Genomic DNA, 24869 nt, shown 5'->3' with positions numbered 1-24869 from the left:
GCCCTTCGGCTCCCGCGGCGCCCCGCGGACACCCGGGCTCCCCGGGGCTTCGGCGCTGGCGCTGTCAGCCGTGCACCTGCCGGCGGCGGGCGGGAAGTGGGGCTCCTCCTGGCCGCCGTCGGGTGTCAGGCTTTGGCTGGCTGTGTGGATGGGGCTTCTGAGTAGGTCAGAAGCGGTGAATCATTTCCATCGTTTATGTGTGCAGGGAGGCTGCGTTGTGAGTTGATTCAGCCACATTCCGTGTTATGTGAAATATGTGTGTGTTCCTGGAAGCGACATTTGTTTCTTTACTACGTGTGCCAGACGGGGAGGCTGGCAGAATTTCTGCTCAGACGTTTGCGAGGAGTGGTGGTAAGGGGAGAAATCTGGATTCAAAAAACAAAAACTGTGGCGTGTTGATCTTAGTCTGTTAGCATACCTGTCGCAGAGAACAGGAATCATATTCATGATTTTATCTTATTTTAGTGGTACTGGCATGCTTTTTGGAGACAAGGTCTTGTCATGCAGTTCAGGCTGGCCTTGAACTCACTATGTAACCCAGGCTGGTCTCAAATTTGTGGCCATTCTCCTGCCTCAGCCTCCAAGTGCTAGGATTACAGGTGCACATCACCACGCCCAGCAGTGTTTTATGTTTTTATTTTGAGGCAGAGTCTTGCTAAATTGCCCAGGCTGGCTCAAACCAGCGGCCCTCCTCCTGGTTAGCTGGGATTACATCATGCCCGGCTGAGATCCCTGGATCGTTTGGGAAGAAGAACCGTTTAGAAACAGCCCACAGAGGGGCTGAGGATGTAGCTCAGCGGCACAAGCGCCTGCCTGGCAAGTGCGAGGTCCTGAGTTCAATTCCCAGTACCAAAAAAACCCCAAAACCTAGAAACAGCCCCCAGAGACGCCGCAGCCCGGGCAGGGTCGTGGGGCAGGTGGTCCCATCATGCCATCCCTTGTTTGTAGACAAGGAAACAGGCTGCGCGGTCAGAGCTGGTGCGATCCCGCTGGTCTCTCAGGAGGCTGAGAGACTCTAAGGATAAACATGTAAAAAGAGAAGCACAAGTGGGCTGGTTTAGGTCGTTTTTCTGCTCGAGCTGGGGAAGTATCTGGATTTTATGGTCAGCAGAATTCCCAGCAGAATCGAGCTGCTGGCCAGCAGAGAGGTGGAGGCTTTGGGTACAAGGCAGCTGCGACCTAAATGTCATTTGAACCCAAGTGCCTGCGGCTTCTCAGTGGTCACCTTGTGCCTTCTCCTTCCGCCTCTCAGGGCCCCTGACCTTGTGCTGGGAGACAGGGTGGCGGTGGTGCCCGGCCTCCTGGAGGACTGAGCCCAGCACCTCTGTCCTCTCAGTTTGAGAGCTGCTGTGGAAGGCAGTAGATGACTTTTTCCAGTTTGGAGAAAGTTGCGCTGAAGCATCCTGGTCATGGGAATTAGTCTACTAGGTGACCTAAGAAATGGTTTTTTTGAGCCAGAATCTCACTGTGTAGTCTGGGCAGTCCTTGAACTCCTTACGTAGGCCAGGCTGGTGATCCTCCTGCCTCAGGCTCCCGAGTGCTGGGGCTGCAGGTGTGTACCGCCACGGGTGGCAGTAAACACTTTAACCATCTAAGGTGACAGGTCTAGGGTGTCTGAGACTAGCCTGTGCTGTGCAGCAAGGTAGCAGTTGATACAGAAGAGGACCTGGTGAGGACTCACGCATTTCCATGCTGTGGTGAGTTCCGTCCGGCTGTGCTGCCCTGAACGTTGTGAGTTTTGAGGGGAAGGAGTGTTTACGAGGCTGGGAGCTGAACCAGGTCCCCAGGAACAGGTAGAATCTGATGTGTACAAAGACAGTGAGGGAGCCAGGCAGGGTGGCACACACCTGTGATCTCAGCACTCTGGGAGGCTGAGGCAGGAGGATCACTGTGAGTTTGAGGTCAGCCTGAGCTACAAGGTGAGACCCTGTCTCAAACCAAAATAAAGAACATAGGGATATAACCCCAAATGCTGGTAGTTTGGGGCTGGAAGGGGGAAGGAAGTCGCTGCTCAGGAAGGTCTTCCCGATGAGGACAAGGGATTCTGGGGGGCTCTGACAGATACGAGGCCCCATCCTGGGCTTCAGACAACCCCCTGCTCGCCCGGCACAAGCAGCATCTATCAGCACCGCTCTGGGGCTTGGGGTGAAGAAAGTTCGGGGTGCTTGCAAGCAGAGGTTTGTCCCTGAGGGTCTTTGACAAATCGCCACCTGACTCTTTTTTTTTCCCACCACTTCCATTTTTGTCTTTCATATTTAAAAATATTTTTATAATAACTTTGGGGGCATTTATTTGAGAAAAAGTAGGAGCTCGGGAGGTAGCTCAGCGGCACAGCGCCTGCCTGGCAAGCTCAAGGTCCAGCATTTGATACCTGGTACCAAAAAAATATATAAATAGAGGTAATATTTTAGGAAAAATGACCTACAGGGCTGAGGGTCTTGCTCAATTGTACCGAGTTTGCCCAGGTGCACAGGGCCCCAAGTTCAGGCCCTAGCAGCACAGAGAAATCAAATGAGTCAAAACTTGTGTCACCAGCATCGCCTGGGGTCTGCCCTGGTTCCGAGAACCCTGCTGCCCTGGGTGCGGCCCACCGGACCAGTGCTGGCCTGGCAGGGGCTACTGGCTCTGCGGACCTCAGCTTCGGTGTCCCAGGGAGTCGGGCTGGCAGATGAGATTTGGTGGTGAATTGTTTGAAATACTCCCAGGTTGTCAAAGGAACAACTGGAAGAATGAATTTCTACACTGCTCAGTTCTAGTTAGTTCTGTTAGGAGTCTCACAGCTCTTCTTGTTTTTTTGAGACAGGGTGTTACTATGTAGCGCAGGCTGGCCTCAGTCTTAAGGTGATCCCCCTGCCTCAGCCTCCTGAGAGCTGGGATGACAGACATGCGCCACCACACCTGGATCCTACAACTTTTTTTTTTTTTTTTTCTTTTTTGAGACAAGCTGTGCAGTTCAGGCTGGCCTTGAGCTCACTTTGTAGTCCAGGCTGGTCTCGAACTTGCAACGATCCTTCTGCCTCAGCCTCCTGAGTGCTGGGATTACAGGCTGCGCCACCACACCGGGCTCCCACAACTTTTAAGTCACATCAGCAAACACGTTAAAAGCCAGTTGTGCCAGCTCACACCCATCCTGTGACTCCCTGTTGGATCAATATTACCTGAGTGACTGTACTTGTCATCTTATGCATTGGTTATAGTTCTGTCCCACCTGGAACCCGCCTCATCTCGGGGCTTTGCTTAATAAAACACCCTTGCGAGGTGTGGTTGATGGGCAACCCATTTTCTGTGTCCCCCGCCCCCCCGACCCTCTTAAAAGTTTTCTTTCTTTCTCTCGGTAAATTCTTCTGACTCCTAGCCTCCACTGTTCCTAGAATCCATTCCTCGATTTTAGGGAGCACGAAGTCGGCATTTGGGACGTCTAGCAGAGTGGGAGTTCTTTCCCCTGTAGCAATGACAACCTAATTACGAGGAGGAGTCCCTTTATTTTAAGAAAAGCAATTACAGTGGGCCAGGCCCGTGGAGAATGAACCGTCTGTTTCCACTGGCCCGGCCTGGGTTAGGGTGGGGAGGGCCCGGGGAGGGTTCCAAACTCCAGAACCCCTGGGCCTGAGCCTGCTGCCTCCTGCTCGGAATCTGAGCCCTGGTCTCCCTGTGGGTCAGAGGAGCGGGTGATAACAGCACTGCTCCACCCTGTTGAAGATTTGTTAGGACAGTGCACATAAAGTGCTTGGCTCTCTACTGGTATCTGCTAAGAGTGGTGCGAACCTAAGTTCTAATTAAATGTCCAAGAAAAGAGATTCAAAAAAAAAACAACTTTCCCTCCTTCAGGGGTGACAACAAGGCTTTATTACAGGGCTTTGTAGGATGGATAGGAGTTCTCCCAACAGTGGAGTAATAAAGTTCCATTCAAGGTTGAGGGAGCAGCCAAGAGCCTTCAGAGAGCTGTAACTGGAAGCTCTTAATTCAGGAGGGCAGCAGGGGAAGGAGGCCACCGAGTGGGCGTCTCTAACCCCTGCTCAAGCGTGGAGTTGAAGTGTCATGCAGATGAGTCGGGTTTATATATCTCCCCTGCTAATACCAGGAATCGAACTCAGGACTTCGCACTTGCCAGACAGGCGCTGTGCTGCTGAGCTAAATCCCCAGCCCCTGAGTTGGGTTTATAATCGCGGCCTCACCTGGCCTTTGTCCAAGTGTGTTGGGAGACTTGCTGTCCCAGGGAACTTGTGCTGTGGCTCTGAGACTCCACTGCGTGGCTCTGATCCGGTCCGCACCCCAGATCTCGGCTGCTGCTTGGGTCCCGTGGGTTCAGTTTGTGGATGCAGAAGCCAGGTGGGTGTGATGTTGAGGCCGAGGACACGAGCCCTGCGCCTTGCCTGGCGGCCGTGCGCGTCCTAGGCTAAGGAGCGCGGCCCTCAACCCCGGGAGCCCTGAGTCCTGTCGGGAGTTGGGGTCCATAGCAGCCCTGAATGACCCTGAGGAAAGAGAAAGCAGGAGACTGCCTGGGAAGGGCAGAGCCAGGGCCTCTGGAAACCCATGCGTGGCCCCGCCCATGTATTTTAAGGGGGAGTCAGCCCATTCAGAGGTTTGGGTTTGTTCCCACCACGTCTCTGGCGCTTGACCTCAGAGCCTTCACACTGACCCTCAGCCCCAGCCTTAACCGAGGCGAGGTCTTGTTAAGCTGCCTTGGCTAGGTTTTAACTTTGCATCCTCCTGCCTCAGCCTCCCAGAGAGCCAGGATCCCAGGTGTGTGCAGCAGGCTGTGCTCAGCATGTTAAAAGTTGATCACTGCCCAGGGGACGGAGCTGTGGAGCCTCCGGTGACGCAGACAGTGCAGGTGACGTGGACGAGGGCCGAGAGTCCAGGGCTTGTCAGGCAGAGGCAGTGGGAGGAAGCTTCTGCGGGGTCAGCTCAGGAAAATGAGAGCCCAGGCTCCTCTCCACCTCCGGGCCGGGCAGAGGAGCCTCCTGCCTCTGCCTCCTGAGTAGCTGGGAGGCTAGGCTTGCACACTGCGTCCCACTGGGCAGCACTGAGCTGGGCGAGGGCCCCGCAGGCGGCTGGGTGAGTTGTGAGCCGGCGCAGATGTGCAGAACCTGCGTCCTTCCTGTCTGCGTGTCTGAGTCAGTGCGCGACATGGGTGACCGTCCATGTGCGGGACCTGGAAGTAGAGTTTTCTTTTCGCCTCCATGTCCCTGTCCCTTTGCTTTGCAAACCAGTGTGGCAGTCTTCCTGGGGTTCAGAGCTGCCTGGCCGCTCTGGGGGTGCGGGAGTTTCTGGTGGAGGCGGCGGGAACCCTGCAGGAAAGAGAAAGTGAAACCTCTGCGACCGAGGCCCCTGCGGGGGGCTGGGCTTGCAGAGCCGTTCCGGGAAAGGGGCTGACTAGGGCTCGGCAGGGCCCGGAGCTGACGGTTCGGTGCCGGTGCCGGTGCCGGTGCCGAGAGCGGGTCTGAGCTCCCCGCAGCTCCTCTGGCGTTGGCTGCGCTGCGCAGGGCACTCGGCCTGGGGCTGCGCTCTCGGCCTCGGCGTCGGCGCCGGGGAGAGGAGCGGCCGCGGGTGTCCGCGCCCTCTCCGCGCTGTGGCCTTGCGCGTTTCTTCTGGGCCGGCGTCCGCTCGGCCGCTGTTAGCCTCTTTTATCAGTGTCTAGGGAAAGCGCGTTCGTTAAAACCTTCATGAAAAGCAGAGTCAGTGCCAGAATGGAAGCATTCTGGAGCTAAAACGCATCCCCCCAGCCCCCGCGCTTTTTAACTGGTGGGGATTGAACCCAGGTCGTCAGCACTGAGCTACATCCTCCGCCCTTTTTACTTTGAGACAGGGTCTCGCTAAGGTGCAAGGTTGCGCGGGCTAGACTTGACTTTGGCAGTCCTCCTGCCTCAGCCTCCTGAGTGGTGGATGACAGGTGTGCGCACCCCACCCGCACATTATTTATAAAGTTTCACATATCGTCTCTTTCCGTCAGCACGGAACAGATCCACTTTGACTTCGCGGCACTGGCGGGGTCTGGCGGGGCTTAGCGGGTGGGGGCGGCGGATTCCTGCGCAGAGACTCTAAGGCCCTGAGGTCCCTGCTGCACGCGTGCACCCCACTGTACCCTCTCCCAGGGTGGGGGACACGGCGCAGGAGAGCTCTCTGCTCAGCTCTGCTGTAAACTTTTTTTTTCTTTTTCTGTAAACTTGCAGTTGTTCCCAAGTGATAAAGTTTATTAATTCAAAGAACTGCAAAAATAGCTGAGAAGTTCTGGATCATAAGCACCGGCCTGGGCTCTGGGGCTCCTGAGCTTGGGCTGAGCAGAAGCAAGGCGCTGGCCTGGCCCAGCGCACACATGTCTGCGCACACACACACGCACACGTGTGAACACAGGTGTACACACACGTGCACATTCAGTCCTCCAAGCAGAACTCGTTTGTATTTTATTTATTCTATTTTATTTTATTTTATTTTTTGTCTTTTTGAGACAGGGTCTCACTGTGCACTTCAGGCCGGCGTTGAGCTCACTTTGTAGCCCAGGCTGGTCTCGAACTCACAAGGATCCTCCTGCCTCAGCCTCCTGAGTGCTGGGATTACAGGCGTGCGTCACCGCGCCTGGCTCAGAGTTCGTTTGTAATGGGTGGTAAAACAGCGTTTCATATTTGCATTTGTGCTGCTTACTTCACTGGCATCTGCACCTACACCAGGTGGTCACTGTATTCACTTCACTCAGAGAAGAGGCCGGGGACGAGGTCCAGGATCAGACGGCAGATGGGGATGCTTGCCTCCTGTCTTGACCCTGCACTGGTGTCTCTTTGATATTTTGTGAAGAAACGGGAGGCAGAAAGAAAGCTCTTCTCGCCGGGCATTGTGGTGTGTGCCTGTCATCCCAGCACTCTAGAGGGCTGAGGCAGGAGGATCTCTGTGAGTTCCAGCCAAGTCTGGATTCAAGTTCCACATGGCAGCTGGGCATGTGGAGTTTGGGTGTGGTATTATAGAAGAATATCGAAAATTATCTGAAGAGACTGTAAAGAGTTTTCCCCTTTCCCACTCGTATATTTGTGTGAAGTCAGATTTTCCTCTGGTACATCGGCCAAGACAGTATTGCAACAGACTGACTGAAGGCAGTTCCCAGAACTCAACCATCTGCTCAGCCAGACACTCAATTTCCAAAACTTGCAACAGTGTCAGTGTTTCTACTAATTTTTTGTTTGTTTTGGAAAATAGTAACTATTTTTGTTAACAGGCAGTAGGCTTACTATTTTTAAAAATGAATTAAACAGCATGCCTCTCATCCCAGTACTCAGGAAGCTGAGGCAGGAGGATCACAGTGAGTTTGAGGACAACCTGGGCCTCATAATAAGTTCAGAGCCAACGTGAACTACAGAATAAAACGCTGCCTCAAAAAAAAAAGAAAAAAAGAAAGAAAGAAAATGATTAAGCATTTAAAAATTTGAGATTTTTTTTTTTTTTTTTGTCTTTTTGAGACAGGGTTTCACTATGTAATTCAGGGTGGTCTTAAACTCACTTTGTAGCTCAGGCTGGCCTCAGATACAGCAATCCTCCTGCCTCAGCCTCCTAAGCACTAGGATTACAGACATATGCCCCACTGAGCTAGGGTCACTGAAACAGGCAAGCCAGATAGTTCGGCTGGATTGATCTGTGGTCTGAGCGCAGCTCTGCTTTACAGAAATTGTAGACCATGAAGTCCTCACAGATGGATAGCGAAGTCGTGTCCACAGGGCTCAGGAATTTTTGTTTCTAAGATAAAGATAAATGGGTTAGGGTTAGGGAGTAGTAAATAAAGAAAAATGCTTTGAAGATCCCCTTTTATTTTGTTTACTTTTCTGGGCGTTTATGTGTCTGACAGTCAAGTAGAGATTATGACTAACTAAAGACTCAGGGCCTCACCAAATTCATCGGGCTGCTTTTATTGCTAGAAGATCTTTAGATCTTTATTGCTAGAAGAACATTTTATGCCTGCAGTTTATGCCTGCAGGGGTTATTTTATTTTTTGTTGTTTTGAGACAGATCTCTTCTGTAGTTTAGGCTGGCCTTGAAGTCACTGTGCAGCCCAGGCTGGCCTCAGACTCACTCAATCCTGCCTCAGCCTCCTGAGTGCTGGGATTGGCTTGGATTTTTTGTTTGTTTGTTTGTTTTGTTTTTTGATCCTGGGAATCAAACTCAGGCCCTTTTGCTTGCCAGGCAAGTACTGTGCTGCTGAGCTGTATCCCTGGCTCTGGATTAAGGGTTTTTTTTTGGTAAGTTTTAAAGTTAAATTTTTTTACTAGATAATTCTAGTAAAGTACTGATTTATCTCAGACAAGTTCTAATGAGGTTTACTTTCCTTTGTTACACGGAACAGGAGTAAAGCTCTCAATTTTCTTGTAATTGTGTAACAAATTTGAAAAGAAATTTACTTGTTAGAGATCTTAACCGCAGAGATAAGATTTAAAGATGGATAATGGGAGAAGCCCGGGGCTGCAGGTGCTCCTGCATGCCTCGCTCACCCTTATCTGGAGAAGGACCACACTTATCACACTTATCCAGCGACACTTACCAAGCTGGGAGGAAGGCCTGGAATTCTCGCCGCCCAGGTGCAGGGTGGGTGTGATTCTGTGGCTTCGGATCTGGACTGGCCCCCACCAATCGCTTGGAAAGGTGGCCCTTCCTTTCTAACTGTTATTTTTCAGCGCTGAGGGTTGAACCCAGGGCTTTCATCAACAGAGCTAAACCCCAGCCCTTTTCACTTTATTTTTATCTTTTTGAAATGGTGTCTGCCTGCATTGCTAAATTGCCCAGATTGAGCGTGAATCTGTGACCCTCCTGCTTCAGCCTCTCAGGATGGTGGGATTCTAGACAGGTGTCACCACACCTGGCTGAAAAGTGCCATTAAATACATTTTTAACATTAATAGATTGGGGCCAGGCCTGATGGCTCACACCTGCAATCCCAGCTATTGGGAGCCTGAGGCAGGACGATCTCAGAAAGTTTGAGGCCAGCCTGGGGTGCTAATAGAGACTCTATCTCAAACATACAAAAAAATAAATTAATAGCCTGGAGCTAATGGCAGAGCACTCACCTAGCGTGTGTGAAGCCCTGAGTTCGATCCCCAGCCCCGCTACAGTGATTTTAAATTTAAAAATAGCGAGTTCCCCTGCCCTGCCCTCTCCCACAGAGCCTCCTGCTTTGCGCAGCTTCGTGGATGCGCACCTTAGCCACATCTGATGAGTACACGCGGATGCAGTGTTCTTACCACAGCCCCCGCTCCTGGGTTTCAGGGCCCTAGAAATCCTAGCTTTCACCTCTTCTTTTTGAGACAGTGTTTCCCAATGCAGTCCAGACTGGCCTTGAACTCACAGTGATCCTCCTGCCTCAGCCTCCTGAGTACTGGGATTACCGGCACGCACCACCATGCCCGGCTTCACCCCTTCCTCCCTCTCCTGAGCCCTTGGGAATCGGGTGCTTTTTATCTTTCTCAGTTGGATCTTGCGATCCCCCTGCCTCAGCCTCCTAAGCAGCTGGGATGACAGGCGTGCACTGCTGTGTCTGGCTGCTGGTTTTGTTTCCTCTCTTCTCCTGTCATAGTTATCGGCGGCCACACGCATCCGGCGTTTCGCACCCTGTGACCTCACACACGTGCTCGCTCACGCGCAGCTGTGGCTTCCAGGTGTGGGTGCGCAGAGCTGCTGTCCTGTTTACTCCGTGTGCATCTGGGCAGTGCAGGCTGGAGCCCCGGGAAGGCTGAGCTCCAGCCTGGCCCCTTTAAGTTATTTTTAAAATTTTGAGGCCGGGGGTGGGGTGCGGGTTTGGGGGCATGTGGGGGGACGACCTCAGTTGCCCAGGCTGGGCTGGAACTTCTCGTGCTTGTGCCTCAGCCTCCCCAGGGCTGGATGATAGGTGTTAGCTGTCACTGCTGGCTTTGAAAGTTTCTCAGTGCGTGGAATTTTCTCCCAGAATTGCAGCCCCTGCAGCTGCAAACTCAGGGTGCGTGTGGTCAGAGCACCGGGTCGGGGGTGGGGCGGCCCTGTGGCTGCCTCCGGCTGAGGTGTGGGGCGTGAGGTGCAGAGCGCGGCTTAGATGCCGGTCTTCAGCTCAGCGGGAGTCCAGGCTCTGCCAGGGCTCTGGTCAGCAGCCGAGGGGAGGTGTGGAGAGGTGCGGTGCAGGCGAGGGCGGCTCCCCGTCCTCATTCCTCTGCCTGGGCCCCTCTTGGTCACTTTTTTGGGGGTTCTTATTTTTTTTTCCTTTTGAGACAGGATCTCACTGTGTATCCCAGGCTGGCCTTGAATGCCTTGAGATCCTCCTGCCTCAGCCTCCTGACTGCTGGGTGACAGGCATGGGCCCCCACACCCAGCTCTAGGGGTTCAGATTAAAGGACAAAGTGAGACAGTGGCTTCCAAGGGGACTGGAGAGCCTTCTGGGTCTGCGCCCCCGCGGGAAGGGCGGGGCCCGCACTGTCTTGGCCCTGGAACCCAGGGTAGCATTGAAAAGGTTAGGATTTAGCTTGACAGTGGCTCAGGCCTGTGGCTTGGGAGGCTGAGGCATGAGGATCTACAGTTCAAGGTCAGTTTGGCTGTGTGGCAAAACCTGTCTCAGGAAAACCCCAAAGATTCAGAGCAGATGTCTGCCTCCCCTGTCCTGTCAGCTTTACGGCTCTTATCGCTCAGGTCATCGTCCTCAGGGCGCGGTCGGGCTGGGCTCAGGGAGGAGGAGGAGACCCGTGGTCCGTTGCCTTGTTGCCGCCTCTACTATGCCTCCGGGTCAGATCAGGAGTTTTTCTAAGTAACTGGCTGAATGAAAGGATTAAGAAGGGAATTAAAAAAAAAAAAAAAAAAAAAGAGGAATTCCAGGCTGGCTGTGGTGGCACGCGCCTGTCATCCCAGCACCGGGAGGCTGAGGCAGGGTATTGCTGCTGAGTCTGGGTCCAGCCTGAGCTACAAAGTGAGCTCAAGGCCATCCGGAACTGCATCGTGAGAGCCTGTCTCAGAAGGACAGAAACAAAGCAAAAAACAAGGAGGTGATTCCAAATTTTAATTTTTTTTTTTTTTTTGGTACCAGCAATTGAACTCATGACCTCAGGCTTGCCAGGCAAGCACCTATGCCACTGAGCTGTATCTCTGTTCTCCCAAATTTTTAAAAAAGATCTTCCCTCTTCTGAGGGAACATAAAATCATGCCATTTGTTTTCTTTCTTTTTTTTTTTTTTGGTACGGATCGAACTCAGGAACTTGCACTTGCCAGGCAGGCCCTTTCCCATCGTTGTTCGATGGGAAGCATTTTGCCTAAAAATAATAGGAATTTGCATCCCAGCAATGCATGTGAATATTTAGAGACCAGAGAGAGCTGAAAACTTCTGTTGAGCAAAGCCGCTCCTGTCCCGGATGGGTGCTCGCTGGCAAGTGTTGCCTCCCAGGCCCCCAGGCCCCCTGGGCTCTTCCCTCCTGCATTTACTCCAAGGAAATGGGCCTACACTACTGTTTGCTTGTTCCCTCATGGTGCTGAGGTTCGAACCCAGAGTCTGGTTGGCCTCTAACTCAGGACCCTCCTGCTTCAGCCTCCTGAGTGCTGGGATTTACAGGCTGAGCCGTCCTGCCTATGTGCCAAATTTTCGGGACCTGTTAAGTTTCTGCTGGGACGGAGGAGGATTATTTCTTCCACCCCCACAGTGCCGTCAGAGTTTTTGGTTAAAATTGTGAGCAGTGCGTGTGATTCTGCTCAGGTGCTGTTCAGGTGTAAACTGCGTGCTGTGATCCCGTGGCTTCCGCACGCAGGGTTCGCTGGCCCCAGTTGGGATTTGCTCTGGCTGCCCCAAGGGAGGAGGCTGCCCCAAGGGAGGCCAGGATGGGACCAGCGATAAACCCACTGAGTCTGAAGTCCAGGGCAGAGTGGAGGTGGTGATGGCATGTGCAGGCTCTGTCCGGCGGCCCTGGGGTGGGTGATGGCCGTGACCGCCAGGACGAGAGCCGCAAAGATGAGGAGGTGGAGTGCGCAGCAGGTGTTTGGTCTGAATCCTTGGGGGTTTTTGGAAACAGGTCTTGGTGTATGGCGTGTAGACTGGGCTCACTTTTGCAGTGATCCTCCTGCCTCAGCCTCCCAAGTGCTGGGGTGAAGGCACGCACCGAGGCATCCGGCCCACTGTGGCACTTAGAGCATGTGCTGGTGGTCGGGGCAGTTACGAGCTTAGCCAGTGCTGAGGGAAGGGACAGTCGCCTTTCGCGGGAGGAGGGCCTATGCAAGTCCCCCTGCGGCCCCAGCCAGGAGCTGGAGGTGACTGTCCCGAGCTGTCTGGGGAGCCTGGAGCAGGGCACTGCCATCTTTTTCCTCACCAGGGCCTGGCTGTCCCAGAGGGCAGCTGCTGGTGGCCTTGGGTACAGTGGATCGGGCAGGGTGCTGGGCCCAGGCCAGGGATGGTTCAGGGCAGCCGGGCCACCACTCAGGGTCACGGCAGCGACTGCGTCCGGAGAGCGCCGTGTCCCACAGGACCCCTGGGTGAGTGCACTCTCTCCCCTGCACAGATGAGGAGACAAGGCACAAAGGGACTAAGTGGCCGGGTCAGGGTTCAGGTCTCTGCTTGGCTGCAGGACCAACGCTGTCCCGCACCGTAGCACTTGCTTTTATTTTTTTTTTGTCTTTTTGAGACAGGGTCTCACTGTGCAGTTCAGGCTGGTCTTAAGGTCACTTTGTAGCCCAGGCTGTTTTCAAACTCATAACGATCCTCCTGCCTCAGCCTCCTAAGTGCTGGGATTATAGGCATGCACCCCCCCCCCCGGCAGTACTTTTTAATTTAGTTTTTTTGTGGGGCTGGGGATTGAACCCAGGGTCTGTGCCTAGCAACTGCATCTCCAGTCCTTTTATTTTTCTCTGTTATTTATTATTATTATTATTACTGAGGTTTTTTGGAGGCAGGTTCTGCTCTACAGTTCAGGCTGGTCTTGAACTCACTTTGTAGCCCAGGCTGGCCGGGAACTCACAGCAATTCTCCTGCCTCAGCCTCCTGAGTGCTGGGATTATAGGCTTGCACCACCACGCCTGGCTAAAATAAATAGAGATACTTTGAATGTGAAGTATGGATGGCTGAAGGCAGACTCTGGCCCGGGGAACAAAAACCGTCTGGGGGCGCCCTCTCTGTCGGAATTGTGCTGTCACCTGCTGTCTGTGAGTTTCACTTTCCCTGTCTGAACCGCTGGGGCGGGGCGCCCCTCAGAAGCCGGTTCTGGGGAGCAGCCCGAGCCTTTCTCGGGGCCCCTGACGCAGCTCTCCCCGGGGTGTGGAGAGACGGGGCTGGGGCCGGCTGCCGGCCGCCCTTGCTCCTCGGACCTGGGTGGAGCAGGGCCCGCTGGGAGGCGTCCAGAGAGCCTCGGCTGACCGTGCCACCCCTTGGTGTTTTCCGTTCTCTCCTGTGGTAGAAAACACTCGCAGATGCCCTGCTTCTGCCCCCCAGCGCCCGATTTGCCCACCCAGGCCCCGGAGAGCGCGGAGCCAGGGCCGGGCCTGCGGCGTGGTGCAGGTGACCGGGGTTCCAGGGAGTGCTTATAAATTTCGGGCTTAGAGTTCTTCCTTTTTTTCTTTTTAAAACTTTTTTTTTTTGAGATGGTCTGACTGTGTAGTCCAGGCTGGTCTCTAGAACTCACTGTGGGGGCCAGCTGGCCTCACTCCCGGCCATCCTCCTGCCTCAGCCTCCCCAGTGCTGGGTTCACAGGCGTGCGCCAGCATGTTGATCGCGTCCCTCGAGCGGAGTTGGTTGGGCCACGCCCCGCTCTGTGCTGCTTAGGTTCCCTCCCTTGTGTCCCTCCGCCTGTCTCCCGTCTGCTCCCCTCTGCAGATCGCTGTCCGTTTCCTGTGACCTGGCTTTGTTTCTGCTCTTTAATTTCTTTACGCTTTGTGAGAATTATTCTGCACATAAGCAGGACTTTCGTTAGAATTTAGGGTTTGCTAGCTTAATTTGTAATTTGAGAAACCAGAATTGAGATTGAGAAAGAAAGTGGCTTCTTTTAAGTTGTCTTTTTTCTTTTTTCCAGTGAGCAGAGCCAGTTGGTGGTGACGTCCCGGACCCTTGGTGTTACGGTTGTGTCTGGGTGTCCCCCAAAGCCTCATGCAGTCGTGGGGCGGCTTCTAGAGTTTGTGATTGATTCATGGTCCCGTGCTGGGATTATGGGTGTGAGTGTGCACCCACCCTGGGGCGGGCAGCCTGTGTACAGTGTGAGGGAGGGAAAGAGGCTGCCTGCCGCTGCACCTCCCTTTTGCTCTTGCTGCTCTTGCTGCTTCCACCGCCGTGAACTGTTGCCCTCTGCCATGTGCCCCTCTGCCTTGGAGCCAGCCGGGTATGGACTGAACGCCCCACAGACTGTGGGCTAAATAAACCTTCCCTTCCTTGATTCCGGGTGTCCGGTGTTTAGTGCCAGCAAGGAGAGAAAGTAACTGAGCATTGGTGAGGTCGCCCCCAGCCCTGTGGTCTGACCTCGCTGCTGCTCGTCAAATACCGTCTGAAAGCTGGCACAGCGCGTGGCCCTGCGCCTTGGAAATACACCTGCTCTCCAACTGTGTTTTTTGTCTTTTTGAGAATGTGTCTCACTCTGTAGCTCAGGCTGACTTTGAGCTCTCGGCAATCCTCCTGCCTCAGCCTCTCAAGTGCTGGTATCATGGGCCTAGCCCAGTATGTCTAAAAACTTTCCTTTTTTGGTTGTACTTAGGATTAACCCATGGCCTTCACGCTGAGCTGGGTCCCCAGACTCAAACATTTTTGGTTTTAAAACAGGATTTCACTAAATCACTAAGTTGCCCAGGCTGGGCTCAAACTTGTGATCCTCCTGCCTCAGCCTCCCGCGGTGCTGGGATGACAGGCTTGCCCACCTCACCTGGCTAGAAGCAGTCCAACTGTGAGAGTTGGGTGGCTGCACCTGGCTGCGTCTGCCGTGCTGGGACGCAATGACTTGAGTCTTGACAGACCTGCATGTAGTCAGAGCTGTGTAAATGGGCGCTCGCTCGGATTTCCGTGCAGTGAGGCCCTGAGAGGCCAAAGGTGGTGAGGCTGTGAGGCAGGTCTTCACTTGGTGTCCTGTGTTGTTCTAAGTGTGAGCGGCCTTGGTGTTTTTTCTTTTTGTTTGAGGTAGGGTCTCACTATGTAGGTCAGGCTGGCCTTGAACCCATGGAGGCCCTCCTGCCTCAGCTTCTGCATACTCTGGTTGCAGGTGTGCGCCCCGTGCCCGCTGGCCTTTGACTTCTTACTGAGACTGCTCAGCCTGGTTTCAGGCTTCAGCGTGGAGCCTGCCTGCAGCTGCTCTTGGAGCCCTGCTGGCCTTCGCCCCGGCCCTGACTCACGGCTGTTTTTAGGTCTGCCCCAGCTACGTGGTCCGAGTGACTCCGTGACTCAGCTGGGGAAAGAGGCCTGGGCACGGCAGCCGGCGGCATCTCACACCTGAGCGTCTCCTGGTCGCTCTGCTGGCCCGGAGTGGCTGTGTGCCCGGGTTTCTCTCCTTCAGTCCAGCCCAGGGCCTCGGGACCGAGCCCACAGTGGCTGCCCGCTGGGCAGCGGCCCCACTCCCCGCCTCTGCCTGCCGCCCTGGGCACCTCAGGGAGCGTGTGGCCTCCAGTGGGGCTGTGTGGGCCGGGCTCGGTCACCTGGAGGCCGCGTCCTGCCTAGCTGTGCAGTGACCTCTCAGCCCCGAGGGTGTAGGTCACAAGCTGTGATCCAGAGGACACACAGAAACCCAGCAGGGAGGGGTCTTTCCCTTCACACACGTCCGTGTGTTTTGAGGTTTTGTTTATTTTTGAGACAGGGTCTCACTGTAGTTTAGGCAGCCTTGAAGTGTGGACTCCTCCTGCCTCAGCCTCCAGAGTGCTGGGATGACAGGTGTGCGCCACCATGTGCTGCTCACTCTCACACTTTGGGTACATACTGGACTTTAAATCAGGTGTGATGGCACACACCAGTGATCCCCGCGCTCTGGAGGCTGAGGCGGGAGGGTTGCCAAGAGTTCAGGACCAGCCTGAACGGTACAGTGAGACGCTCATCCAGAGAAAATACAACAAAAGCCAGCCCTGGGTCTAGAACCTGGCACGGTGCCATTCATGGCCTGGTGTAGAGCAGCTGTGCTGTCTCGGGCAGAGGCGCGGGTGTGTGTCCATGGCCATGATAACACAGGAGCCGGGAGACCCTTCTCCAGGCGTCGCCCTGCCCATCCTAGCCCTGCCACCTGTGGGGGGCGTGGGTGTTTCCAGGCCGCGCCCCCAGGGCTCGTGCTGACGGCCGCTTTGCTCGCAGGCAGGGCCGAGCCGGCAGCATGGCGCAGTGGAACCAGCTGCAGCAGCTGGACACGCGCTACCTGGAGCAGCTGCACCAGCTGTACAGCGACAGCTTCCCCATGGAGCTGCGGCAGTTCCTGGCGCCCTGGATCGAGAGCCAGGACTGGTGAGTGTGCAGGGGACAGGCCGGCACGGGTGGGGACGGTGACAGAGCGCGGCCTGGGCGTGGAGCGACCTGCGGGGACCGAGGCGCGGCGGTCTCCTCCCGGGGGCCCTCTGTGCAGAGAATTACTTGGCCGTTGCTGCCTCTCACGTGTGGGTTGCGTGAGTTCCCAGCACCTGGGGAAATGGTTAGCAGGGGCTAAGTTGTTCCTGAGCAAGAAAGACCAGGAGCGCCAGTGAGTCCGGGCAGCGGGCCTGCCCTGGTTTCTGTGTGGTAGTTTTTGGCCCTGGTTATGGAACCCACCACCTTTGCACTGAGTTCTGTCCCCAGCCCTTTTTAAATTTTTGAGATGGGTTCCCCCTGCCTCAGCCTCCCAGGGTGCGGGTCTCAGAACCGGTCCTCTTGTGCCGCCTCCCCAGGGCGTACGCAGCCAGCAAGGAGTCGCATGCCACGCTGGTGTTCCACAACCTCCTGGGTGAGATTGACCAGCAGTACAGCCGCTTCCTGCAGGAGTCCAACGTCCTCTACCAGCACAACCTGCGCCGCATCAAGCAGTTCCTGCAGGTGCGGGCGGGTCCGGAGCCTGAGCGCCTCCCCGCCCCCACTCGCCCCACACCATTACCAGGAGGGCCCAGCTGTGTCCCCGCGAAGGCCCTGCGGCCTCTCTCGTGACGGGGAGCACCTCACGTTCATCATGCCTGCCCTTGAGGCCTGCCTGTACATCAGACATGGGGTGACAAAGCCCGCCACCTCCAAGCGAGGTCGAGATGACATATGTCCAGAGACTCAGGCCCACAGATTTCCGTCCCCAGCATGACCTTGGCCCAGTGCTGGCTTTCAACTCACTGTGTAGCACAGGCGGGCCTAGATCTCGCAGCAGTCCTGCCTCAGCCTCCTGAGGGCTGGGATCACAGGCGTGCGCCACCACCCCCAGCTGGGCAGAGAAACCTTTCAGCTGACCCCACCTCCATGGGCCACCTCAGCCTCAGCTTCCCGCACTGTTCTCCCTACAGAGCAGGTACCTGGAGAAGCCCATGGAGATCGCGCGCATCGTGGCCCGGTGCCTATGGGAAGAGTCCCGCCTCCTGCAGACGGCGGCCACCGCTGCCCAGGTGAGACCGGGCGGGAGCAGGGCCCCCCAGGAGGTGTGGCAAGCCCTGCGGTGTGAGGTGCAGTCAGCTCTGCCGTGAGTAAGCTAGAGAGAAACACCCTAAACAGCTGTGTAACATAAGAGTGCATCGGCCAGGCGTGGTGGCGCCCACCTGTCATCCCAGTACTGGGGAGGCTGAGGCAGGAGGACCGCCGTGAGCTCAAGGCCAGGTTGGGCTACATAGCAAGACTCTGCCTCAAAAACCAAAAACCAAAACAAAACAAAAGTTTTATTCTAGCCAAGTGTGGGGGTGCAGGCATGTAATCCCAGCACTTTGGGAGGCTAAGGCAGGAGCATCACAAGTTCAAGCCCAGCCTGGGCAACTATTAAGAGCCTTTCTCAAAAAGAAGAAAATAACAGGACTGGGATGTAGCTCAGTGAGAAGAGCCTGGTTTCAGTGCTCAGTACTGCAAAAAGCAAAATGTAAATAAAAAATAAAACCGGCGAGTCAGGCCTGCTCTGGAGACTTGGGGCTGCAGAGAGGGCAGATTGGGACCACGGATGTGAAGCGGAGCCCTGGGCGCAGAGGTGGCTGTGACAGCTCACAGGGGCAGGCGGGAGGGCGGCGGCTTAGCTTGACATCAGGAGGAAGCCGGGCGCCCGAGAGCCCCCTGCTTGGAAACTTGGATGATAACATCTCCGTGCTCAGCCACCAACAGGCTTCATGGGGTCGCTGACCTCAGGGTGGGCTTTCCCTCTCTGAGATCTTGTCCATCTGGACAGGACCTCGTCCCCAGCAGGACTTGTCAGGTGGGGTCTGTAGTCCAGGCTGGCCTGGAACTCATGATCCTCCTGCCTCAGCCTCCTGCAGCTTCAACTGCGGGTCTCCCCACCACACTGGTCGCTAGAGGACACCTTCATTCCACAGAAGTATCGCACACTAGTTGTTTTTAACTTTGGCGGTACTGGGGTTGAACCCAGAGCCTTTCCACGGAGCTGCACCCCCAGCCTGTTCTATTTTTTATTTTGGGACAGGTTCTTCTTACCCAGCTACCCAGGCAGGACTCCAGCTTGCCACCCTCCTGCCTCAGCCTCCCTAGTGTTTGGGCCACAGGCGTGCTGACTTGTACACCTTGCTGAAATTGGCCAGCGTCTGCCGTGGCCAGTTCTGGGTTTACCCGTTTATTTCAGCAGCGTGGGCTTGACCGTGCTGCGGCATGGGCTTCCGCCGCTCGGCTCCCGGTCCCGTCTGCGTTTCCCTGGCTGTGCACCCTGGGCTGGGGTCGGTCAGAAGGCGGTGGCACGTGGACAGCAGCTTCAGGGCATCCTGGGCACCACACCCACAGCATTCGTGCCTCAGTTTCCCCTCATGTCTCGGGGGCAGCATCTGGAGACGTGGGGGGCGCGGGTGGAGGCCGGGGCTGACTCCCAACCCCGTGGTCACAGTGTGTGTCTCCCCTCCCACAGCAAGGGGGCCAGGCCAGCCACCCGACGGCGGCCGTGGTGACGGAGAAGCAGCAGATGCTGGAGCAGCACCTGCAGGACGTGCGCAAGCGGGTGCAGGTGAGGGTGCTGCGGCGCCGGCCTGGGGCAGGGGCGGGTGCTCTGGCGGGAAGCGGCCTCACTGCTAGTTCCATTGCTTGCTCCACACAGGACCTGGAGCAGAAAATGAAAGTGGTGGAGAATCTGCAGGACGACTTTGACTTCAATTACAAAACCCTCAAGAGCCAGGGAGGCAAGCAGGCGGGGGGATGCTGGGCGCGGGGCCCAGGCCCAAGGTGGGGACTGTGTCTTTGTGGGGCGCTCAGCACTGGGTGGGGCCTTGCTGTTTGCTTTGTTTTGGTTTCTTGAGACAGGGTCTCCTGTGTAGTCCAGGTTGGCCTCAAACTCAGGGCGACCCTCCTGCCTCAGCCTCCTGAGTGCCAGGATCCTGGCTGTGCCCGGTGGCAGGGAGGCGGGGCCCTCAGCCCTGTCGTGTCCCAGCAGATATGCAGGACCTGAACGGGAACAGCCAGGCCGCCACGAGGCAGAAGATGCAGCAGCTGGAGCAGATGCTGACGGCACTCGACCAGATGCGCAGGGTGAGTCCCCGGCGGGGGTGTGTGTGCAGGGTGCCGGGTGCCTGCAGGGAGACCGTACTGACTCAGCCGACCCGCGGGGTTTGAGCAGAGCATCGTGAGCGAGCTGGCGGGGCTGCTGTCCGCCATGGAGTATGTGCAGAAGACACTCACGGACGAGGAGCTGGCCGACTGGAAGCGACGGCAGCAGATCGCGTGCATCGGGGGCCCCCCCAACATCTGCCTGGACCGCCTGGAGAACTGGTGAGGCGCCGCCAGGGCCGTCCCCCTCCCTGTCTGCTCCCTCTCTCGGAGGTGCTCTGCCGCTGGGCTGCGTCCGCACCCCTGTCCTGTGCTGGGGCCAGGGTGAGCTTCAGTCCACCAGAGGTGGGGCCTGAAGAAGGGCTCGTGGGGCGCCGTGGCCCCTCCGTGCGGTGAGAGCATCTTTCCGTGCGGCCGTCTCGGCGATGTCAAATCTTGAGCGAGAACAAAATCGACAAGGCAAAGCAAACGCCAGCGACCCCGCACCCACGCTGAAAGCGTCCGCGCAGTGCCACGCGTGTGCTACCAGGGTAGCAAAGCCCAGTGCAGTTTCGGGGCGCCCGGCGGAGTTTGATACTGTACACGCTCGCCCCGGTGACCCGATGGCGTGTCCCGGCAGGATAACCTCGCTGGCGGAGTCGCAGCTGCAGACGCGGCAGCAGATCAAGAAGCTGGAGGAGCTGCAGCAGAAGGTCTCCTACAAGGGCGATCCCATCGTGCAGCACCGACCCATGCTGGAGGAGAGGATCGTGGAGCTGTTCAGGAACCTGATGAAGAGGTGCCTAAGCGCCTCCTCTGCTCCTGCAGTTAGTCACATGGGTGTGATTTGCTTGAGGCAGTGCCTCACTGTGTAGCCCAGGATGGCCTGGAACTTGGGGCAATCCTCCTGCCTCAGCCTCCTGAAAGCTGGGATTCCAGGTGTGCGCCAGGACACCCGGCTTCCTGTTGCCTCGTTTAAAAAAGAAGAAATGGTGTCCTGAAGTGAGAGGCTGGCTGACTTGGGGGGGAGGTACAGGCCGGAGCTGGGGCCACAACCCACGTGACAAGCTGTCTCCTCCCCCAGCGCCTTTGTGGTCGAGCGGCAGCCCTGCATGCCCATGCACCCCGACCGGCCCCTGGTCATCAAGACTGGCGTCCAGTTCACCACCAAAGTCAGGTGGGCCCACTTTTCTGCTCCGGGGGCTTCTGGAGGGACGCTCAGGGCCAGGAGAGGGCCGGCTGCCCAGCACAGGGCACATTCCTTGGTTTTGGAGCTGAGGCCTCGTTCTGTGGCCCAGGTTGGCCTCGAGCTCCAGGGACCCCGAGGGGCTGGGACCTCAGGCCTGGCTACCGCCCCCGGCTCAGACTGCTCTGTGACACTGCAGTCAAAGCCAGGGACCCGGGCTGGTGCCTCGGGGGTGGGGGAGCGGGGCCCAGCGGGAGCGAAGCCTTACTTCCGCAGCCATCCAGGGAGCGCCCCCGCGTCCTCTGGCGAGAGGGAGAGGAGCGAGGAGCTGCCCGCTGTGGGTCTCTCTGAGCAGTGGGTCTCTAAGTAGTGGGTCTAAGCGGCTTTGATCCTGCTTGTCTTCTCATGCCAGGGGCTGAGGCCTCCTGGGGGGCGGCTTTTAGTCCTATGGAGCCGCAAGGGCTGCAGCTGCACCCCGAGCCAAGCTGTGGCCATGGCTGGGGCGGGGTTTGGGCGGAGGGTGCTCCCGGGCTGAGCCTGCTGCTGCACCCAGAGCTGGGTTTCCTTCCCTTTCCCAGGCTGCTGGTCAAGTTCCCGGAGTTGAATTATCAGCTGAAGATTAAAGTCTGCATCGACAAGTAAGTGTGCCCCCCCCCCAGGGTCACAAGGGAGGGGCGGGGCGAGGAGCCTCCTTCAGAGGGCTGCCTCCCTGGGGAGGGGGGAGGGGGAGGGAAAGGAGGGGCCTGGGGGTGGAGCCTGGGGGCAGAGCAAGGCCCTGAGTTCCAATCCCAGCACCACCAGGAAGAGAGTCACTCTGCCCGGACACTTAGCGGTAGCCGTTACTGCACTTCTCAGTTCAGGCCCAGCGTACCTTTTAGAGAAGTTAGAGAGGAAACAGTGTGTGCTCACACAGACGAAACAGGCTTGCAAGATTTCCTGACAAGGGGAGTAAGTCACAGTGAAATCAAGGAGGTGATGAAGCTGGTAGCTTTAATGGATAAGTAGACAAGAGCCGGGCATGGTGCCGCACACCTGTAATCCCGGCACTCGGGAGGCTGAGGCAGGAGGATCCTTGCGAGTTTGAGACCAGCCTGGGCTACAAAGTGAGCTAAAGGCCAGCCTGAACCTGCATAGCCAGACCCTGTCACAAAAAGACAAAAGGGGCCTGGGGATATAGCTCAGTGGCACAAGTGTGAGGTCCTGAGTTCAATCCCTGGTACTAAAAAAAAAAAAAAAGACAAAAAAAAAGTAGGTGAGAATTGGTAACTATGGAAGGCTGAGGCAGGAGGGTCACTCCAGTTTGAGGCCAACCTGGACTACATACTGAGAGACCCTGTCTCAAAAAAAAAAAAAAAAAGAATTGGTAACTTTAGCCATGTGCTAGCTTAAAAACAGAAAAATGATTTCACAAAAAGCAGCAGAAATAAAAAATATTGTGGTAAAATTAATAACTGCTTTAGGATCTATTGGGAGAAAACTCTGAGATTTTAGTGAGGGAGAGGTAGTTTAAAAAGTAATGGGACATTGGGCCAGGGATGTAGCTCAGTGGCACAAGCGCCTGCCTGGCTAGCGCGAGGTCCTGAGTTTGATTCCCGGTACCAAAAAAAAGGGATGGCATGTCATATTCCTGACCTGCAAAGAGTAATTTCATTCTTCCTGGGGAGTGTATCACTAGCTAGGATCTGAAGAGGACTGTTTAAAATCTACAAAATTCTTTCCAAGTTACAGCTTAGCTAAAAAAAAGTAAGCAAAGATAGCAAACCATTTTCCCATTTTGTTTTGTTATTTTTTTTTTAATTTTTTGTCTTTTTGAGACAGGATCTCACTGTGCAGTTCAGGACAGCTGTGAGCTCACTTTGTAGCCCTGGCTGGTCTCGAACTTGCAATGATCCTCCTGCCTCAGCCTCCCGAGTGCTGAGATTACAGGTGTGCACCACCACTCCTGGCTTTTTTTTTAACTTCTGTCTCTTTGATAATCATCTTTTCCTTTCCAGGCTCCTGTGTTCCTTTTTTTTTTTTTTCCTGGGTACTGGGAATTGAACTCAGGACCTCATGCTTGCCCGACAGGCGCTGTGCCACTGAGCTACATCCCGGCCCTGTTTTGTTATTTTTTGAGGTCTCACTATGTAGTGTAGGCTGGCCTTGAACTCACGGCAGTCCTCTTGCCTCAGTTCCCCGAGTATTAGGAATGTAGGCATGTACCACCACATTCAGCCAATATACTGTTTAATTAAAAAATGTTAAAAGGTAGTAAAATTTTAAAAATGCCTAACATGAAGTTCACCGTGGTATTCACATGTCAGTAGGCAGTGTGGGAGTGCTGAGTGCATTTCAGTTGTTATGCAGCAGGTCTGCAGGAGGTCTTCACCTTACAGAACCGAAACTTTCCTGACCGAGTGCCTGTTCCTCAGTTCCCTTTCCTTTTACATTGCCGCAGCCACTGTTATATTTTAAAAGAAAGCAAATTTTATTTTTTTCTTCTTGAGTCCTGGGGCTTGAACTCAGGGCCTCACACAGGCTAGGCAGTGCTCTGCCATGGAATAGCAGCCCTGTCCAGTCTTAATTCTTGAGAAAGCATCTTCCAAGGTGCCCAGGCTAGGCTGAACTTGGGATCCTCCTGCCTCAGCCTCCTGAGTAAGTGGGATGACAGTGAGCAGGTGCCTGGCTCCAAAGCTGGGGTTTTTTTTTATTTTGGTTTTTGTGTTTTGGGGATTTTTGGCTTTTCGAGACAGGGTCTCGCTGTGCAGTCCACACTGGCCTCAAACTCATGGTGATCCTCCTGCCTCAACCTCCCAAGAGCTGGGATAACAGGTGTCCACCATTGCAGCCAGCTCAGGTTGTGAAATGCAACAGATGGAAAGATTGCTTCGGAATGGTTCGAAAGGATCAGTTTTTCTCTGCAAATCCACATGGAGTGCACGATGTAACAGCAGCTGCTACCCTAAAAGTGTAGACGAACGTACAGAAGTAGAGGGGAGCTTTTCAAGCGGTGCTGAAACTTTTACAGAAGGTGAATGCTGAGGAGTGTGCCTGTCTGAAAGGGAAAAAATCAAAAAACACGCGGATAATTCCAGCTCTCTCAAAGGAAGGCTTCTCGCTAGGTGTGGTTATGCACACCTGTCATCCCAGCACTCGGGAGGCTGAGGCGGGGGAATTGCTGTGAGTTTGAGGCCAGCCTGGGCTACATAGTGAGACCCTGGCTCAAAAAATGAAAGAAAGAAAGAGAATGCGTGTGACCACGTAGTTTTGAGATTTCCAGGGCGCCGGCCTCGTCCCCACCAGCAGGGGGGACAGCAGGGATCAGCGTGACACATGCCTGGCTTACTGACCTCCCCTGTCCTCCACAGGGACTCGGGGGATGTGGCGGCTCTGCGCGGGTAAGTTCAGCCCGAGGTGCCCGGCGTGGGTTCAGGCCCAGGCCCCGGGTCCCGGGGCAGCGTGGTCACCCCGGGCCACCCTCGCCCACTCAGATCCCGGAAGTTCAACATCCTCGGCACCAACACGAAGGTGATGAACATGGAGGAGTCCAACAACGGCAGCCTCTCGGCGGAGTTCAAGCACCTGGTGTGTGCGGGGCGCGCCTGTCCTGTCCCAGCCCCTGCCCCTGCCCCTGCCCGCACCCTGTCCCCGCCGCCCCCGTCTCCGTCCCTGTCCCCAGCTTGGAGACACGCACTCGCTCTCTCTTGCAGACGCTCAGGGAGCAGAGGTGTGGGAACGGGGGCCGCGCCAACTGTGACGTGAGTGTCCCTGGGAGCAGCTGGGGCGGGGGTGGGGTGACCGCCGGGCGTCAGGACTCCAGCCGGCTCAGCAGCGTGGTCATTTCAGAGTCACTGCAGGCCGAGGTGCCTGGCTGCTCTGGTGCAGAGCGTTCCCCAGTGTCAGGAAGCCCCGCATACGGGACAGGTGGCCGGTGCCCCGCAGGCTTTCCGGGCTGCACTTCTAGCAACCTGTTTCCTCACTGAGATGGCAGAGGGTGTTAGCGGAGTAAGTCTGGATTAAACCTTAAAAAACTCCAAACCAGCTGGGTATGGTGGCGCACACCTGTAATCCCAGCACTCGGGAGGCTGCGGCAGGAGGATCGGGAGGATCGTTGTGAGTTCGAGACCAGCCTGGGCTACAAAGTGAGCTCAAGGTCAGTCTGAACTGCATA

The 24869-nt window shown here is 55.7% G+C and overlaps 1 protein-coding gene across 4 annotated transcripts in view; it reads left to right on the top strand.

Annotated features, from left to right (window-relative positions):
- The first annotated feature begins 4873 nt into the window (after positions 1-4873).
- Stat3 (signal transducer and activator of transcription 3 (acute-phase response factor)) overlaps positions 4874-24869 on the top strand; it is a 28180-nt gene continuing 8184 nt past the window's right edge. For 3 of the 4 annotated variants that reach the window (XM_013519138.1, XM_013519135.1, XM_013519139.1), the window contains exons 1-13: positions 16222-16368; positions 16785-16929; positions 17379-17477; positions 18923-19018; positions 19109-19190; positions 19442-19536; positions 19625-19776; positions 20174-20332; positions 20618-20710; positions 21298-21357; positions 24067-24096; positions 24190-24283; positions 24409-24456. In XM_013519138.1, coding sequence (XP_013374592.1) covers positions 16241-16368; positions 16785-16929; positions 17379-17477; positions 18923-19018; positions 19109-19190; positions 19442-19536; positions 19625-19776; positions 20174-20332; positions 20618-20710; positions 21298-21357; positions 24067-24096; positions 24190-24283; positions 24409-24456 — 1281 coding nt within the window. In that variant the 5' untranslated portion in view covers positions 16222-16240. Of the gene's footprint in view, positions 5059-16221; positions 16369-16784; positions 16930-17378; positions 17478-18922; positions 19019-19108; positions 19191-19441; positions 19537-19624; positions 19777-20173; positions 20333-20617; positions 20711-21297; positions 21358-24066; positions 24097-24189; positions 24284-24408; positions 24457-24869 lie in introns of those variants that run through there. The other variant, XM_013519137.1, reaches the window with a different exon arrangement.

Source organism: Chinchilla lanigera, unplaced genomic scaffold, assembly GCF_000276665.1.
Source record: "Chinchilla lanigera isolate Chin_1 unplaced genomic scaffold, ChiLan1.0 scaffold00050, whole genome shotgun sequence".
In the NCBI taxonomy this organism is placed as follows: Eukaryota; Metazoa; Chordata; class Mammalia; order Rodentia; family Chinchillidae; genus Chinchilla; species Chinchilla lanigera.
The sequence above is the reverse complement of the archived record's forward strand: the minus strand, read 5'-3'. Positions and strand labels throughout refer to the sequence as shown.